This window comes from Camelus bactrianus, chromosome 20 (genome assembly GCF_048773025.1).
Source record: "Camelus bactrianus isolate YW-2024 breed Bactrian camel chromosome 20, ASM4877302v1, whole genome shotgun sequence".
Taxonomy (NCBI): domain Eukaryota; kingdom Metazoa; phylum Chordata; class Mammalia; order Artiodactyla; family Camelidae; genus Camelus; species Camelus bactrianus.
The window spans coordinates 16,396,156-16,416,027 of record NC_133558.1 but is presented as its reverse complement, the minus strand read 5'-3'; the positions used below and the strand labels follow the sequence as shown (position 1 = coordinate 16,416,027).

The 19,872-nt window shown below is 39.2% G+C and overlaps 1 protein-coding gene across 3 annotated transcripts in view; it reads left to right on the top strand.

Moving 5' to 3' along the window:
- The first annotated feature begins 2,102 nt into the window (after positions 1-2,102).
- Positions 2,103-19,872, top strand: part of KIAA0319 (KIAA0319 ortholog) — a 66,118-nt gene continuing 48,348 nt past the window's right edge. Inside the window, exons 1-2 of one of the 3 annotated variants that reach the window (XR_012500994.1) lie at positions 2,103-2,625; positions 18,980-19,127. Coding sequence is in view for 1 of the 3 variants with exons in the window: in XM_010974243.3 (XP_010972545.2) it covers positions 19,073-19,127 (55 nt within the window). In the remaining 2 variants the exon portion in view is untranslated. The remainder of the gene's footprint in view (positions 2,626-18,979; positions 19,128-19,872) is intronic. The other 2 variants (XM_010974243.3, XM_074348181.1) reach the window with 2 other exon arrangements.

Genomic DNA, 19,872 nt, shown 5'->3' with positions numbered 1-19,872 from the left:
GTTTGTTTTCATATTTTTGTGCTTATGATGGGATTGAAGTTTTTACCTGCTTCCTGTTTCTGACCACTGCTACCGCTTCACCTTTGTGTGGAAGAAAACAGCTTTCCACAGTGCTGCTTACCCTGCCAGGTGTTACCAAGACTGCTGACTTCCTCAGTACATAAAAAAAGGAAAGCTAGTTGTAGTAATTACAATGAGAAGTAACAGAACCTTATTTTCATCAGGGATGTCAAAATTAACAACTAAAACATCTAAAAAAAAAAGACAAGCTGAATTTTTACATGACATTACCTTTGTGGTAATGAGGAAGAGTCTTGTATGTTAATCTAATTTTCATCATTAAAAATAAAATAAGAATGCTAATATTTTAGCATATATTATGGAGGTAGTTCATTTATGTGGGAAAAGGATGTTTTTGGCATAAATTGCTTATTCACTTGGAAGGAAAAAGTTAGAACACCACACTTCACATTACAAAAAAAAAAATCTAGATGAGTGAAAAGCTGAAAATAAAAATATGTAGTAATGTGTATTAGATTAAACAATTGTCAAATTGTTTCAAAACTGGAAAGGAGTATAATTTCCTTTATGCAACTCAGCATCCAAGTGAAATACCTTCCCACTTAATGCTTATAGTAACAAAATCAAGCAAGTTACAAGTGAAGTGATTACAAACAATAAAACTATTTTTAGCCTGTTTTGATGGGCAGTAGTTCTCAATGCAAGAATTAAAGTATTATGCAGTATCTTGAATTTCTTACTTTGAATCTCAAGTTTTCTGAGTTGTGTATCTTACCTCCCTTTTTGGTAAAATTCCATCTCAGTATCTCATATTTCAATATGCTAAGCACCATCTTTGCCACTGGTATGAAATATACTTGAAACTTGCTAGACCTCAGTTTCTCCCACCTCCAAATAGGACAGTTCCTTGTCTTTCATTGTGCAGTTTTGTAAGGACAAATTTTCCAGCCAACAGCATATAAACAAGAGCCGACAAAGTCAGAAAAGCTTTACTAAAGATACATCATTTTATCTTTAGTATTTGTTACATCTGGCATATAGCAGAAGCTCAATAAATGCTGAAGAAAAATGAAATATAGTGACCTTACATTTGTGTTCTAAGGAGGCGGATTAACATTTTCATGCAGTATGTATCAAAATAGGTATTTATTATATATATCAAAATATTCATTTTTGGCTCTGAGTTGAAATGTCAAGGTTTAACAGTCTAGGCTAAGCTTATATATGTATATGCTTAAATATATAATATATTTAAATATTTTAAGTCCATATAACTTGATTTATTTAGACTCCTGGGAGTAGGCCTGTTTGACTAAATCAGATCTATTGATGCAGTGGGAAAGGACACCCTGGAGGCACCGGGGAATGCCAGGTTAGAATAGAAAAGAGGAAAGTGTCTTTTGTAAGTTGTTTTACAGCTGCCGAATGACTTTGGGAGAAATATCATTTCCTGTTAATTTTGCTTCTGGCTTTATCTGTGTCTCCTCCCAGCCTGATCAATGGGCAGGGTTGCCTTTTTCTTTTTAGCCTAAACTGATTTGCTCTCTTTCAGTACTGGACAGGTTTTATGCCTTCGGTGTGCATTCTGTTTTAAGCCCCACAATCATCCTAAAGGAATACTGTTACTATCTCCATTTTAAAATTGAGGAAACTGAGGTTAAGCAGGATTATGTACTCCTCCAAGGCCCATCCATAGTTAGTAAGGAGCCTAGTAGGGGCCTATTCAACAGTCTCTGTGACTTGGTCCTAAGCACTGCACTATATATACCTCATAGTAAGGGAATGCGCAGCGAATGCCCTGGCTTCCTTTTGTGCACCATGTTAGCAGCCCTAGATGCTTGAGCATCTTATACGAAAACAGTACAAATGCAAGGACGAGCCTTCCACATGAGTTTCCTATTGTTCAAATGATCACCTTCCCATACATGCAAATGTAATCTAAATACTTTGGGCACCTGGTTAACCTAGAAACCGTGGAGTTGGTCTGGGCCCCTCCTAGCACCTGTTTTCCATCCTCATTCAGAAAGCACACATGCTCAAAACAGCCTAAAGAGGCTCCCACTGGAGAAGTGGGACTTCTGCGTGTGGGGTGACTTTGCTTCGGGGTACATTTGCAAAGGGTCTTTGACCTTAGTAGTGTGATCAAGGCTCCCTTAAGTTACCCTGGCCAGGGAATTTGAAAGGGACGCTTCTCCCCCAGGCTGTTTAGGATCACGGTGACCAGGAAGGCATTAGTAAGAAAAGGAGGTGGGGCATGCTGGCCGCTCTGCTTCTCGAGAGACTTTGCTTGCTCCCCTGAGAAGTGGGAGTCCGTGGTCTGGATGCCCATCTTTAGAGCGCGAGCTACGAGCTGAACGCTGGGCAAGGACGGCCGACTGCCCATCCCGGGGGACGCGTGTGCGCGTGCGCGCGCGTCGCCGTGGTAACCACGCAGCGGAAAGGCGCTGAATCACAGGCGCGCGCTTTCCCAGCGCTAGCTGAAGCTGCAGCCGGGGTCAGGCAGGGGCCCTCCCATTGCATCCTTACTAGACCGGTGCTGACCCTGGCAGGCCTGGCTGGCCCGGTGCAGAGGAGCGGTGGCCACCATCACTGTCGCTGCTGGAGGTAAGAGCGCAGCAGTAGCCTCAACCTGTCTCCGGTTTGGGCATGAGTCTCTCCTCTGGGGCTGTATCCTGGGGAAGAGAAAGCGAGGGTTTTGCTTGGATGGGGCGGTACCTCCTCCCTGACAGAAGATGCGCGTGCCAGTGTGTGGAAGAGTGACTGTGTGTGTGTAGGGCGAGCTTCAGCCCGGCCAGCAGCGGCCTCAGGTACAGTATCCCACTTCCCAACCCGGCTGGCCAAATGGCCAAATGATAGGAAGGGAGGGCAGCAAGTCGGCAGGTTATGCAAAAGAAAAATAAAATCAAGACGCCCTGAGTTAGGAGGTGAACGTCTTAAGGTTCTTCTGCATATCTAGGAAAGGGCATTTCTTGATTACTGCACTAATTGACTGTTGCTTAGTAGGGCGGAGTCAGGAAATCTGCATCTTTTCCCAATTTCACTAATTGCATTTCATAGACCTGTAGAATCGGTTTTCCTTAAACTGCGTTTAGAAACATTTATGTGATCTATTCTGTCATTTGCTAAATTCACTTTATCTCTGAACCTTACCATAATCTGAAACTTAAAACCTCTTAATGGCTTTTTTCTCCTTCCCGTTGAACTTCCTCCACAGAATGAACATTAATCAAGATATTTTAATCAAGAGCATAAACCTAAGATTATGAATGTCATCATTTATTTTCTTAATTATATGGAGAGAGAAAAAAGTATGATATACACACTCATATCCATTTTTATTGCTAGATTTCTCATCTAAACATTTTGGTTTGTGGGTTAATATTAGTTGTTTTTCCAGAGCTTAAATAGAAAAATTGGATGATATTTTTGATGATGATAATAGAAAAAGCAAATTTTAAACAACCGCCCCCCCAACAAACAAGCATTTTTGAAGGGAATTTTAGTGTTTATTTCTTTATTCCTGAAATGCATACTCGCTGTCCAAATGCTTCAAACTGTTTATTATAAGAAGACCACAATCTGGAAGACTACTAAAATTATTTCAAATGTAAAATTTTATTTGGTGCTTATTTTACATAAATTTTCATACAAATAAGGAAAACTGGAGATCCCAATTCAGCTCTAGACTTAGGAGGCGTAAAGAAAGCTGAATTCCTCTGTAATTTGTTTTTTTTTTTACTCTTAAAATTTTGTTTTTAATTTTGGGGGGAGGTGATTAGATTTATTTATTTTTAATGGAGGTACTAGGGGTTGAACTCAGGACCTTGTGCATGCTAAGCACGCACTCTACCACTGAGCTATGCTCCCCCTACCAATTCCTCTGCAATTTGAAACAGAGAAATATAAATGTATAAAGACTTTTTAGAACCACAGGTGATAGAAAGATTAATCAATGTTTGCCACTTAAAATACCAAGGGAGGGACTTAATTTCCTCTCAGAATAATAAAAATAATTCAGCTAAAATCTTTATGTATTAGTCATAGTCAAAAGAGAGTTTCAATAATTTATTAATGTAAAAGAATGGATTTGCTGTTAACTTTTCTTGACTTAATTTTTTTTTCCCTAGCCAAACAGAGAAGGATTTTCTTCAAATAAATATGTAGAACCAGGCTTGACTGTTTTGGGGCAGGGATGTAGATTGCCAGCTCAGATAGCCTGGGTTTTGTCATGGCTCTGCTCTTGGTGGCTGTGTCACATTTGTCAAATTACTTAATTCCTCTTAGCCTCAGTTTCTTCATCTGTAAAATAGGGATAATATAGGACCGACTTAATGGAATTCCTATAAGAATTAAATAAAACAATATGTGTAAGAGCTCTTTGCTCATTGCCTTGAATGCAATAGCACTTCAATAAAATTTAGTTGCTACTATTCTTGGGTTGTTTTCTTTTCAGGAAACACTTTCTATGTCTTCAAATTAATTTGGCACTAAAAGTAGAATTATTTTGTTCAGATTTACAATGTCACATTGTCATAAAATACATACATTTTCCTTGCGGCATCTTTACAACAACAATAATAAATATAATAATCACAATCTAAAGGTATGTCAATTCCAGGTAATTATATTTGATACCCTAAAAAGGGAGCTTAGCTTTAGTAGGCCTGGAATAATTGGGAGGTTATTGTTCTTTTTGTTTTTTTTAATTTGTATTTTTAGATACTCTTCATTTGAATTCCAGAGTGAGAAACTTACTTGTTTATTTCCATTAAGCAGTACATATGGTTGGACCAAAATAACCTGTTTTTGCATCATTTGGTGGAGTCTTTTAACCATAGGTGTTTGAGTTGCAAAGTAAGGCTTCTTAAAGAAATGACACACAGGTAGATAAAGATATGGTGTTGGAGTTTTAGCTCCAAATTATATTGGTAGAATTCTGTTACATGGTGTTAACAGGAAAGTGTTGGTATGCACAACCTGCTGTGCATCCTTTGCCTTAAGTTCGAAAAAGCATGGGATTATTCTGTTTAAGCGTGTAGCTAGAGTAACAGAATAACTCCGACCCCAAAATGAATGTTCAAAGTTGGCTTTATTCTGGGCTATAATTTAAAGCACCAGAATGATTAAGTATCAAGTGTAAATTAACTCTGGTGTTGCCACCCACAAATTTTAAATGCTGCAGTTTGTAGTATGTTTTTTTCATAGGGTGGTGGGGAAGTATGGGTTGCTCCTTTCTTGGATAATGATCCTATTATTCTAAAATTGTGATTATCTGCATACCTTACCAGTTTTTTTTGCTGTCTTCGTTAAAATGAAGTGTAGGATGTCTGACTGTGCCGTCTCCTGGTCAATATAACATAGTTGCCTTTCTTCAAAATTTTTTCCAAGTAACGCTTAAGATGACTTACCGTCGATAAAACTACTATCTTTGGAATCTCTCTCAGTATATTTGTACTGATCAGGAGGTTGAAATATTTTATTAATTCACTATCTTCAACCTCCTTGCCTTAAAGCTACAAAGCACCCAAGTTCTAGGTGCCGAATGCTCCACATTTTATTGTAGTCTGGGAAGGACTTCTCCCCAGACACATACGTGTTTAGGAGTATGCTACTAGCTAACTAGTCTTTACCCATTTCCATCGGGTTTTCCTAACTACTCCTGTGCAGCAACTGCTCTTCCTAAATCTGCAGAAACTTTTTCTGATCTCATTTTCCTAGATTTCTTCCACCCAGTTGACCATTCTCACTTTCTTGAAACAAGGTCTTCTGGTTCAGAAGTACCATCCTTCAACCCCCTCCTAGAGTTACTTTCTAAAGCAGATATATGAACATGTCACACCTCTGATTCAAAATCTTCAATGTCATATCTATATATGGGTGAATGGATAAGTAAAATGTGGTCTATACACACAATGGAATGTTATCCGGCCTGAAAAAGGAAGGAAATTGTAACACAGGATACAACATGGGTGAATCTTGAAGATATGCTGAGTGACGTAAGCCAGATACAAAATGACATTATTGTATGAATCCATTTACAGGAAATATCTAGAATAGTCAAATTCTTAGAAAGTATACTAGTGATTACCAGGAACTGCCAGGAGTAGGTCGTGCTATTTAATGTTTAATGGGCACAGAGTTTCAGTTTGGAATGATGAAAAGTTCTGGAGGTAGTGGTGGTGACGGTTGCACAAGAATAGATGTGCTTAATGCCAGTGAGCTATACACTTAACAATAGTTAAAATGGCATATTTTATGTTATATATATTTTACACAACAAAAAATTTTTGTACATCTTCAGTGTCTCCCCACTGCCCACTCAGTGAGGTGCTCACCTCTTAGTGTGACTTATACAGTGCTTACTGTTTCTTCTTGGTTTACATTTTCATCTTTTCATTTCCTGAACTTATTCTACACTCCAGCCACATGGAACCACTCAAAATATTCCATCCATTGCAAAATTCAATGCTTTCTCTGTGCAGCAGTCTTGAGAGCCTAGAATGCCTTTCTTTCTTCAACAAGCAACCACTCATCCCACAGGACAGAGCTTAAATGTCACATTTCTCAAGTCTTCCTTCCAGTCCTCAGTCCCTCCTTCCCTGATGGCCATCTGGCTCTGTGGGTGTGCCTCATGACACCACCTGTCTCATTATCATGTAGGATGAGCTTCTGTAGAATAGGGATGTTTTATTTATTTCAAAATTTTTTAATTTTTAATTTTTTGCAATATATATATTATTTGCATTTAAAATATGGGACATTTAATTTTTTAATGCATATTTTCTTTTTTAAAAAACCTAATGTTTCCATTCTTCTCGAAAACTACCTTAGTGTACTTCATTCCCCCTCATCCCCAACCACTCATGCTTCACTTTAATATTGTTAGTAGTTTTCTTGGATAACTTTTTTTTTGCATTCTTTTTTAATTGACATATAGTCAGTTTACAATGTTGTGTCAATTTCCAGTGCCCAGCACAATCTTTCAGTCATACATATACATGCATATATGCGTTTTCATGTTCTTTTTCATTATAGATGACCACAAGACACTGAACACAGTTCCCCGTGCTATACAGCAGAAACCTGTTGCTTAGCCATTTCATATATAGAAGTTAGTATCTGCAAATTTTGAACTTCTGATTTATCCCTTCCCACCCCCTTATGGATGATTTTTTATTATTATTTCCAACATGTTGGTCAGTTTCTAGCTTACCAGGGCTTCTTCCTCCCCTCTGTTCAGTTTTCATTTCTTAGCTCTTTTAGTCAGCATCTGTGAGCGGTGTACTCCGTGTTTACCTAAAAAAATGCTTATTTTATTGTTACTGTTGAATGACAGTTTAGTAAGTATAAAGTTCTAGGTTGACAATGTCCCTTGGGATTTTGAAGATTCTCTTTCTTTCTTTCTGCCTCTTCCTCTTTCTCTCTCTCTCTCTTTTTCTTTCTTTTTTATTGAAGTACTATTGATTTACAATATTGTGTTACTTTCTGGTATACAGTATACTGATTCAGTTATACACACATATATATATTCTTTTTCCTATTATTTTCCATTATAGATTATTACAAGATACTAAATGTAGTTCCCTATGCTATACAGGAGGACCTTATTGTTTATCTATTTTATGTACAGTAGTGTGTATTGAAGATTTTATTTCTATTATCTTCTGGCACCTATTGTTGCTGATAAAAATCATGTCATCAGTCTAATTCTATTAAGATAATCTGTTTCTTGTCTCTGGCTCTTTATAAGTTCATTCATCACAGGTGTTAAATAAATGCTTTTTGGAGAATGCTATTTTTCATGATGTGAAGCTTGAATATTTTTGTGTTTATCTTCCTTGTCTTTGATAATATCTAATTCCTTATTTGACCAAATTAATTTTGTCCTTGCATTTGAAACCAATATTGTATTTTCCCTCCTTCTCTTTTTAAACTATTCCTATTAATTTTTGTTTGTCTTTTGAACATTCAAGTAAACTTTCCTCTTAGTAATATATAGTTATCATGATAGCATTTATTAAATAGTAATTCCCATCTCATTGTTTTGTTCCTCCTAGTTTGTTATGGAGTAAGCCCTAATAAAGTCATTTTAGTTTATATATTTTATGTGATTTTTGCTTTATAATGGATATTAGAGTCTACCATTGCCTTTTCTTCTCATTCCCCAAATATCCTTGCCTATTTTTACCTGTTTATTTTTTTGCAAATGAATTTTATTAAGTACTTTAAAGCGTTCTATTAAGTTTTAATTCATTCTTTGTTTCTTTGTTAACCTAACATATTGTTATCTTTAATATCTACTGTTTTTCCAGGTTATACAAGCTTCTCTCTGCATTTATTCGTATCTCCCATTCTCTCTCCCAGGACAGTTTTGTTATTGTATTTAAAGAGATTCTGTGTCACATTTTAAATCTTTTTGCATGTTTGTAATGCTTCTGGCCATGCCTGGGAATGAGATCTCTCTCATTAGTGTACTTTCTGTCTATTTGTCTGCTTGATACAGAGATGTTGTTGCTTCAAAGGACTTTGCTAATCTTCACCAGCCTGGTTGTATTAAGCCTAATGCTGATGTTTCTTTCATTAATTGGATGGATTTGATGAGGAGGAGATATCTTGTGTTACTCTCTCCACTGTCTCCTTAATATCTGATTCTTAGAACATTGTTAAAGGAGGGATTTGACACTCTTTTTTCAGCCTGAATTTTCTCCTCTTTGTTCCCTAGTCTGCCCTTGGAGCTTCAACACAGTTTGTTTACTCCTCATTTCCCCACGAATGCCCTTCCTGTGCTTTAAAAACCAACATTGGATCATGTTTCCCTTAATTCTGCTTGATCTCCTAATAGGAAGTCACTTTATACTGTAATTGTAAGGCATTATCTCCGTTGCCAGTAAACTCCTGGGTAATCCTCTGTGTTGATTGGCACAGGTTTTCCAGAACTTATTTTACTTTTTCAGCTTTCAGTGGAGGAAGTCAGAGCATGGACTATAGCGCTGAAAAACTGCCAAGTTTTTACCTTCTGGGCTTGGCACCCAGCTAATGTATTGTCTGGATTTCCTTGGCCTTACCTCCTTGGTTTGTTGGTAGGATTTGGGGGCTAGAGAGCCCTTTGTAGATGCAGGAACAGCAGGTGTAAACCTCTTCTGCGGTACCTTCTGAGCCCCTCTCTCTTCAGTACCACTCTCCAGGCTCACACAAGTTGGGGTGATGGAGTGGGACCCATGAAGAGTTTACTGACTGCTTTGGCAAGAGAAAGTGCTGAGAGTGAGAAAGATCAGGAAAAAGCAACCCTGACTCACTTTGATCTTTTCTATTCCTTACCCATTGGAACTTAGAGGCTTACTTTGGAGAAAGTAGAAACTAACTTCTGATTGGTGAGCCACAGAACTTCAACTGATGAAACCAGAATATTCTCTATACCTATTGGGGATGACAATATCTTACCTCTCTCTGATTCTTAATGGGAATTTCAAATAATATGAAGTATGTAAAAATTGTCTTGAGAAGAAAAGGACTATTGTAAATGGCTATTGATGACGGTGATGATTAATTTTACAAATCATTTTGAAATTTTCTTGTTATTAATAAGATAGATTATTACCTGACAATATTCTACCTTTTTTCTACTTTGTTCCTTTTTCTTCATAGGGAATAAGTGAATAATTATTTACTTAATGCCAGAAGGTTAAATTCTAAAGGACAGCTCTTTTTTTAAATTGAAGTATAGTTGACTTACAATATTGGGTTAGTTTCAGGTGTACAGCAAAGTGATTGTTATATATATGTATGTACATGATAGATATGCGTATATATTTTTTCTTTTTTTCAGTTTTTTCCATTATAGTTTATTACATGATATTGACGATAGTTCCCTGTGCTATACGGTATATCCTTGTTGTTTAAGGGAGAGCTCGTTGATCAACCAATCATAGGCTTGACGATAAATGGAATTGAAAGATTAAACAGTCTCAGAACTGAGGAACAGTTTGCTTGATTCAGAAGTGTGGTAATCACCAGCTGGCTTCAGAATTGGACACAAAGCAGATTCACTGTCATTGACACACAAAACGTCTAGCATCTGAACTTGGACATTACCGAGCACTGATTGGGTTTTCCTGCACAGTCACCTATAGACTATCTCTCCTTGTGCATATTTTCTAAAGGTGATCGTTTAATTATTAGAGCACAGGACAAAGCATTTATTTAGGTAACAGTGTTGACCCCATTAGTAAGAGTTAAATTTAGGAAGAAAGAAAAGTGCGGAGTCAATTGAAAGCTAAGCTATTCCCATAATTAGGGAGACTATTTAAAGCCCCATGATGTACCTTCAAGATTTTACCTTCTGAAAAATTTCCTCTTAATGTAGGAAGAGTAGCTCCAGGACTGTAAAACTCTGGTGTTATTTATAATACAAAGACGGTGAGACAGTGTGTTCATTTGCAGCAGTTTAGAAAAGACGTAATATATTTACTCTAGGAATTGGTACATAAATACGTATAAATAAAAATGTGTCTTACCTTTTCTTCCTTCTCACATATACTCTTTCACTAAGTGCTCTCCAACCATCCTTTGAATTGTTCTCTTATCTGTTTTGTCCCGTCACCTCCAAAATGAACAGGGCATCACCACGTCCCTTTCTAGCACTGCTTTGACTCTTTGAGTCCAGGATGCTCAGACGGTACACCCATGGCCTGCAGTCATCTCTGTGGTTGCAGTCTGCCTCAGCAAAGGCAGTTTTTGTCAAAGTAGTGGCTGATCAAGCAAGGAAGGAAGGCTAATAGAATGAAGAGACCATCTCTGGCAACCCCCAGTGGCTAAGTGGAAAAGGAAAAATACAGCTTGTCTTGTCTGAGTTCACTGGCTCCGAAAAGCAGGAATTCACCCATCTAGTTTTGTTAGCCAGTAAACAACAAACAGGACAAACTATAAATGTTACAGAAATGACAGGTCAGCCAAGAAACAAACACCACTCAGAGGGTTGGCGTACTCAGGTTTATTACGCCAGCGGGCTCAGAGGGGCTACCGCTCCGGAGCTCTGAGCGCCTCTGGGAAGTGTGAGTGAGGTTTTACAGAGCTGCTTACAAGCTCGGGGTCCATCAGCCAACAGGGTGAGTACAGCTAGGCAGTATCATAAAAGTGGAAGCAAAGGGTTGCTTGCAGTTACCCGAAACTGGTCTAGCAAGGTGAAACTTAAAATTCATGAGTTAGCCCAGCCCAGTCTTGGCCCAGCCCAACATTTTCCTTCTCATAAACACAGCCTGTTCTAAATAGCCTACAGGAAAATGCAGTCCAGGAGATCTGTTTGGACCTTTGAAATTAGGCCCCTTTGAGCTGTTTTCATTTCTCTCAGCAAGGAAAGCTGCAGCTTGCATTTTCCTGAGCCCATAGCAGCATTGCACTGCAGTATTATTGATAAAAGCCAAACATCACAAACAGCCAACTGTCTAGTTATAATCATCACCTGGGTAGGATGTTGCAAAATAACAACAACAAAAAAGAATAATGAAAAAGAAAGTAGCAATGAAGGATACTTGTTGTGGTGGAATATTAAGTAAAAATGAGAACTGTGTTTCTCTGAGAGGATGGCTTTGGTTAGTGTATGTATACATATACTGAAGGAAACCCTGGCAGGAGAAGATAGCCATTCATTAGCGTGATTTGATCTGACTGCTTTTAGTGGACATTTTGTCATACTAATTAAAGAAAGTTATTTCATTCACTCAGCCTCCACCCAGGCAGTATGCCAGAGCTTGAGGACACAGGAAAGCAACCAATGAAAAGCAGGTCTTCTTGGGGTTTGCAATATTTTTTTTTTAATTGAAGTATCTAGTCAGTTACAATGTGTCAATCTCTGGTGTACCAATACATCATTTTAAAAATGATACTTTTCTTTTTTTTCTAGTGTTATGGTTTATTTTCTTCTGTCTGTTCATATGCCCTGCCTGCCTTTCCTTTTTGTTTTTATTTTTTTATTTTTCAATGGGAACATAGGAAAGAGGGGAAATAGATGTGGGTCCAGTCTGCCATCTTGAACTAGAAAGTTTTCTTTTTATTCTTAGCTTGCTAAAATTCTATTAATGAAGCTTATTCCCCCCAAGAAAGATTAATGTGACTGTATTTGCTGTGTGGACTGTGCCTCTGGATAGTCCTTGGAATAATGATGACCCTGGTTTCCAGGATCTGCCGCTTGAGAGAACGCAAACACTTCGAACAGCAAGGGTGGAACATTCCCTCTTTAAGGAACACCTGGGGGCTTGGTCTATCAACTGCAACATCCTGCTTCTCAAGCTTTGATGATAAGTAGGTGTGTTAAACAGCAATGATGAGAGAACCATAAGACAAGCACCTATCCCCCAAGTATCTCCTCTACCACCATCTGTCAAAGGCACCTAAAATAGCCTTTGGTCATGAGGAATCTGTATGACAATGCTAGCATCCTCATAAAGAAGACCTTAAGGTTTAAACAAGTAATAACAGCCGACAGCTTTGCCTGGAAGCTTGGGTTTAGAGACCTGAAAGGGAGGGAATTGATGGAGGAGGGAAGAATCTGACCAAGACTCGCCAAAAGGGGAGACAGGCATAATGCCATGCTTCTCGTTTTTCCTGTGTGCCAACTCTGGCTGGTATCATACTGCTTCTGGTTCTTGCTGTGAAATGAAATACTAAAGAGAATTGGCAGCAGGAAGGTAAGTCCTTTGCCTGCACGGGAATAATGGATAGGGATTCTTTAGGGGCAGGTTGAGGATAGAAAAAGCAAAAACACAATTATGGATTGTCAGCATTCCCTTCAGGGTAAAAACTGAAGAGGCTCTCATATTTGGAAGGGTCTTAGCTAAGATTAAAACCAAGCTCAGAAGTGCTGCAGCTTTACTTACAAAAATGACTTTTTAAACAATTTCTGAAGTTAGAATTGCACGTTTTTCCATGTCTGAATGTCAAGTTCAAGAAGCTTTACTCTCCTACTCCCTGCCAACATTGATAAAACATCTTGAAAGTAGGGGGAGGGTATAGCTCAGTGGAGAGCATGTGCTTAGCATGTACAAGGTCCTGGGTTCAATCCCCAGTGCCTCCATTAAATAAACAAACAAACAAACAAACAAACAAACCTAATTACCTCCCCCCACCCAAAGAAATTAAAACTGCTCCAAAAAGCAAAAGTCTATTAACTATTATCTATATATCTATGTACATAAAATAAATTTCTTTTTTCCCAACCATCCCAATATTTTTATTGAAGTAAAATAAATTTCTATCTTCTTTCCTCCAGTGGTATATTATTAACCAAGGATATACAGAACAGGATTTTAAAGCAATTAATCTGCTAGTGTTAGAATGAACAGTGATTGGAATCCACTTAATTGTGGTTTTAGTTAGCTGGTAGTTTTAATCAGGTGAGAGCTCTGCTTGGTTTGCTCCCTCAGAAGCAGCCAGGGAGTTGCTACAGTGTGATTTGCACCCCTGCTGACAGCCAAGTGTGGCGCTCTCCAGATCAGAAGGCATTATTTTATTTTAAGATTTTCCCCTTGCCCATTGCCCATTTCCCCACCCCTGCAGGTCCATCTGACTGGGTGAGAATGGTTGTTTACAGAACCATTTGAAGATAGGCCAGTCCCTCCACAGACACACCTCTCTCTCTTACTCAAGTTCACCACTCAGGCAACTCTCCCCTCTCTTCCCTTTCCTTTCCATTTATACTTCCTCCCAGTACTGTTAACCAGTCTCCTGGCTTTGAATGCCAACTCTGTGGCTCCCAGTTGACACTGCCAGCTCTTCCCTCCTCTGAACCCCAGATGTGTTTATCTGGTGGCCCGCCCAGCAGCTCCACTTGGATGTCTTCCAGGGTCCCCCATTTCAAGCCATGGCGACCCCATTCTCTTGGTTGCTCAGTCATCCTGGACACTTGTCTTTGTCTCATGTCCTGTATTCCATCCAACAGCAAATCCTGCACTCTCTACCTGCAAAATACATCAGGAACCTGACTCCTCAAGACCTTCACTGCTACCACCTGGTGCAAGACGCCATCCTCCCACCTGGACCACTGCACGAGCTTCTAAGTTCTCTCTCGGCCCCTATACTCTCTTCATCACAAGGCCGGAAGCCAAGGGTGCTAATCCTGCGACTCGTCCGGTCTCAGAGGCAAAGCCAGAGATCCCTTGTGTTGACCTATAAACCGCCACGTGGCCTCCCATTGCCTCCCTAACCTTGCCTTCCTGGGCCTTCCCCTCTTCTAGCCTTGTGGACCTCCATACTGTTCCTGGAATACATGGCACATTCCCCCGGCCAAGCCTTCGCATCTCCTGTCCCCTCGGCCGGGAACTCTTCTTTCAGACGTCCACGTGTTTCATTCTCTCATCTCTTTTAGTCTTAAAAGCTCATTAATTCTTCAGCTGTGTTTAATCTGCTGTTTAACCTATCCGTTGAGCTTTTGATAACAAAAGTGTTATCTTTTTATTGTTACACTTTTGCCTGGTGATTTTTCACATCTGCCAGGGTCTTTTTTTTGGGGGGGGGGGTACAAATCTTATACCTTACTTTTTTTTCTCTCCTTAAATGTTTTAAGCATCAATTAGTTCATATTTGTAAGCCAGAATTTCATTATTTGAAAAATCTCAGGGGCCTGATTCTCTTGTCTTTCTTCTCTGTTGCCTTTCTCCACAGTGCCTGGGTTGTTTAGTAATTTGGAATTCTAAGCTCAAGGTTGTCTGGGTTCTCCCCTAGGGGTTGAGGAGAATTCTTCCAAAAAAGGATTTATCATTGTCTCTTCCAGGTATCTTTGGGTACTACCAACCCAGGACCACCGGAAATTGAGGTAATTTCTCCCCGTAGGGTTAATTAGACCAAACTTGCCATGAAAAGTGGAACCCAGACCTGTGAGGAGCAAACCTATGGTTGTCCATTCTCAAGGAAGAATTTTTTTCTTCCCACAGAGCACAGTAGCCAGATTTTTTTTCCCCCTTAGTTCATCCTTTTCACCCACAAGGATCTGTCTCTTAAAGACTCCTGGTTTTAAGAGGCACCTTAGTTACAACCCCTCAACTTGAACATGCCCAAGGCTCTGACTTCTGTCTGCGTTGTATCCATGAGACTCACATCTCTAGGTTCTGGAAACCAGCAGTTATCTTGGGCAGCTGCTGTCTTGGCATCAGCTTTCCAGCTTTCTGTTTGTTTTCAGCCTTGGGGGATTTCCCTTAGTTTCTTGTGAGTGCCGTTATATATTTAAAAGGTGTTACATTGTCCCCAGCAATCTAAATATTTTATTGTGCTGGCATTTTGCTAGAAATCCAGACTTTTCCCATGCATATATAATACTCCATTTTCTGCTCATAATCTGCATCTTTTGTGTAGTACTAGATCATAGACTTCATGATAATAATACATGAATATTATACAGTCATGAGACATACAATATTTAAGTATACCTTAATATTGGATATTATTGCTTTTGTAAATTAGAATAAAACCGAATTAGCTTTTTTTTTTTTTTTAATGGAGAGAGACACATAAGGCAGGACAGAATAGTGGAAAGAACATATTCTCTGGTGTCAGACATGCCTGGATGAGGTTCTAATTCTTGGACTTTTTAGCTTTTCTAAGCCTCAGTTTCATCATCTGTAAAATGGGGCTAATAATATGCAGCTGGAGCTGTTTCAGAGGATGAAAACAAAAGCATGTAAAGTGCCAGGGACATTATGAAATAAATGGGAATTTTTACAAATATTAATTGTACTTTTCATCCAGTATTGTATTTGTGACAGTAACCTAGCCTTGGAACCTGTCCAGAGGAGGCAGCAATGACTTCAGCTTGGAGGTTCTGTTTGGGAAGGAAGGCTCTGAAGAACTGGCTTGTAAGCTGGTTATTGGTAGGGTAGAGGAGAGAGCATGGGGAGGTTAGTGGATGTTGGAAAGAAGACTGGGAAGAGGGGAGCATGGAGAGTGGTGTGATGAGTTCGCTCCCCTCTCCTGAGATGTCTGTCCTGGCATATTTCAGGAATTTTTAACATTGGTTCCTGTCATCATTTGCACCAGTCTGTTACATGCATGTAATTCACCACAGTCCTAAGAGACCTGCCACGGGGCCAGGGGGATGTTCCTACTTGGTTGACCTGAGTTTATTGGTCACAGCTATGACAGCGACTAATTCTAAGATCAAAAGTGAACTCAACTGCAGTGAGATGGAAAGAGAAATATATGAGTCATACATTTCCTCCTATTCTCTGCAGGATAGTTCTGGGCAAACCTTACCGAAAAACAAGGCAGTTAAGAAGTAAATATCAGAAATGTTGGATTCTGGCTGTCATACAGGATTTCTTTCTTTTCTTTTCTTTTTTTCCATACACTTAACTCCAGCTGAGATGAAAGCTGTCAGCTAGCTTTGAAAAGTAATTTGTTGCAGAGAACCATGGTAATTCTCTTTGAGATAGGGATTACTGAATTTCAAAATTGCAATTTAAAATGTGAATACATCCTTTTTTTTTTTTCCCAGTGGCTTGTTTGCTAGGTCTTTCCCTCACTTTGGTCCTTTCACTGGAATGATGGTAATTCATTGTGTTCTTTCTCTTAACAAGTTGTTCGTGCTTACAACTACGTGCTTTCATAACTCAGTGGGGATTCAGCATATTGACTGAATTTGAGTGGAACTGATACTTCTAAGGTGAAGTATAAATGTCGACTCTTTCTCTCAATGGTGGTATATGTGTGGACCTTCCTTGGAGTAGAGACATAGCCTAGTAGCAGTTCTAACTAGCTGCCCAGGGCAGCCCAGGTATTTTCTCATAGCTAGGGTTGCCTGACAAAATATAGTAAAATATGTCCTAAATATTGCATAATAAAATTTGTTATTTGTCTGAAATTCACATTTGATTGGGACTCTTTCTTTGCTAAATCTGGCTGCCCTGCTCATGCCCCGTCCTGCTCAGTGTTATGCACCCAGAGTCCCTTCCTGTTTGTGACCTCATGTGGGCTCTCCATCCCTCTAGTGTCATCTCCTGAGCTTTTGATGCTCAGTAGATCTAAGCCTCCAGACCAAGCACAGTGACAAGAATATTCAATTTATTTATTTACGTGCAAAATATTGAAGACGTTCACATGATTCAAGAGGCACAAAAAGCTACTTGTTGAAAAAAGTCTCTATTCTTGCTGTCTCTGTGATCCTTAGCTATTAACGTATGATCTTGTGTATTCCTCTAGAGATCGTTAATGCGTTTTCAAGCAAATCCATAGTTCTGTTTTTCCTAGCCCCAGTCTCTTTTCCCACAAATGGTGAATAGCACTTACACTATTCTGCATGTTGCTTTTGTCACCTAACAGTTGGTCTTGGTAGATACCAGCACAGGAACAGCTTCGTCTTCTTCACAGATGCAGGGGATTTTATGGTACAGGCAGCCTTTAATTTATTTAACCACTTCCTTGCTGACGAGAGTTTGGTTGTTCCCAGTTTGTTTGTTAGTACCAATATTGCACCCCGGAATAAACTAGCGTGGGTGTGATTTCATGAATGCTTACAGATATAGTAGAATAAATTCCAAGAAGTGGAACAGCTGAAATGTACGCTAGTACCACGTTGTCCTCCATAGAGACTCGCATCAGTAAGGAGCGAGAATACCTGAGTAACCATACTCTCACCAACACGGGGAAGTCTAAACGTTTTATCATATATGACCATCTCATCGGTGAGAAAATGGTATCTCTTAGTTTTAACTTGTGTTCCTCTTTTTATGGGTGAATTTGAGCATCCTTTGAGGTATTTAAAATGCACTTATGTTTCCTTTTCTGTGTTTTGTCTGCTGATGGACTTTTTCTATTGGATGGTTATTGACTGGAGGGCACTCCTATGGATTAGGGAAATTATCCTTTGTGATATGAGTTGCAAATATTTTCCTCACTTAGTTGTTTGTTGACACTTTGACTTTATGTGTGGCAGTGCTTCCATGAAAATTTTTATTTATCCGTATTTTTAGTTGTTGCATACAACTTATTCATATTTTCTATTATGATTTCTGAGTTTGTACCATGCCTAGGCCTTCCCCATTCAGAGATTACAAATATATTCTCCTGTAGTTTCTTTTCTTTAAAAAAAAAAAGCAGCTTTAAGATAATAGTTCACATATCATACAATTCACACATTTAAATAGTAGAATTCAATAGCTTTTTTCTTTAAGTTCTTTTTTTTTTTTTTTTTTAAATGGAGGTACTGGGGATTGAACCCAGGCCCCCGTGCATGCTAAGCATGTGCTCTACTACTTGCTTTCTGAACAGACTTCCAGTGGATGGTTTGCCTGAGATATCGTTGTCATGGAGGGGAAAATTTCTCCCTTCCCCTCTTGGTCCTTTTGACTCGTCAAATAATTTAAACGGCGTAAGGCAAGTTAACAGGAGAAAATCACATTTAATTATACATGTACAGAAAATCCATATAATGTGAGAGATTCCAGGTAAAATGAGAGTCAGGTATAATGAGGTATATATATCATCCTGGACTAAGGAGGAGAGGGTCGGGATCTGGGACTTCAAAGGGAAGAAAGGCAATTCATAGGAAGATGAAAAAGAGCAAAGGTTTGGTAAACAAATGTTTGCTGTATCATACAGAGACAGTAGGATACAGAGAGGAATTTTAACAAACAGGCTTTGCTGGATACCTCTCTGTGTACCACAGCTAGTTCATATTATACTGTATTTACCTATGGAGATAGCTCCCTTCCTGGAACAGGTCCTTTATCTAAATAGACAGTTAGGGTGAAGGTTAAAGGTTCTTCCTGAGTCCTTTGGGCCTTGATTGTTTCCAGCTTGAAATAATCCACATGTCAAACTGGCACGTCTTGGAGTGTCCTGCCCTGAACACCTTGGGGTGTTAACAAGGCAGGCTTCCCATTGCTACAAATGCATGATAGAAATAACTGTTTGTGTTTCTCCATTTACCTGTTCTTTTCTTCCTTCCTGTCTCTTTCCTGTTTTTCCTTTGAAGTTCTTGAGGCCAAAACTGGCTCCAAAGAAACATCAAACAAAGCCTGCACCAAAGGCCTCTCAGGGCCATCTTAGAAGCCGTGTGCGAGGCCGAATGGCGCCCCCTACAGCTGTGCTCTCCTTGTTGCTGCTGCTGCTGCTCTTTACAGGTAGGAAACTGTCACCCTGGAGATGCCAGTGTTACACTTGGGCTTCCTGTCTTTGGCGTAAGGCACTCAAATCAACCCGAGAAGACGAAGGTGCTGTGTGTTGCTTTCTAATAGACTCATCTCACATATGAAAGGCAGACCTCATGCATCAGTGGTTTCTGGAAACAGGCATTTAAATTTTTTAGCAAGACTATTTTGGGGAAAATAAATCCTATTTCATATATATTAGGAAAACTTCATGTACTTATTTAAACTTTATTTTTTGTTTTGTTTTTTTAGGGGGTGGTAATTAGGTTTATTTAATTTGTTTATTTTTTACCAGAGATACTGGGGATTGACCCAGGACCTTGTGCATGCTAAGCACACACTCTACCACTGAGCTATAACCTCCCCTATATTTTTGTTTAGAAGAATTATATAGTAGATATTTTTGGAAAGCAAATGACAGACCCATTTGTATCATAAATCTTTATTTTCATATAGTCTGTTTGCTTATTGTGGACACACCCATGGCATAAAATCATTGGTGAGCATCAATTCTGGGGACATGCCCCAGCTGGGCCAGCCAAGCCAGCTAAGCCCCTTTGAACTTAGCAGACTGAAGGTGGAGATATGGCCAGGGAAATGGTTTTATATCCAAGGTTTGCCCAAGTGTAGTAAAACCATGATGAGGCTTACCTGAGAATGACCCTTGTTAAAACCTTGTGGTTTCCGAGGTCCCGTCCAAACCTCCTGAATCAGAACT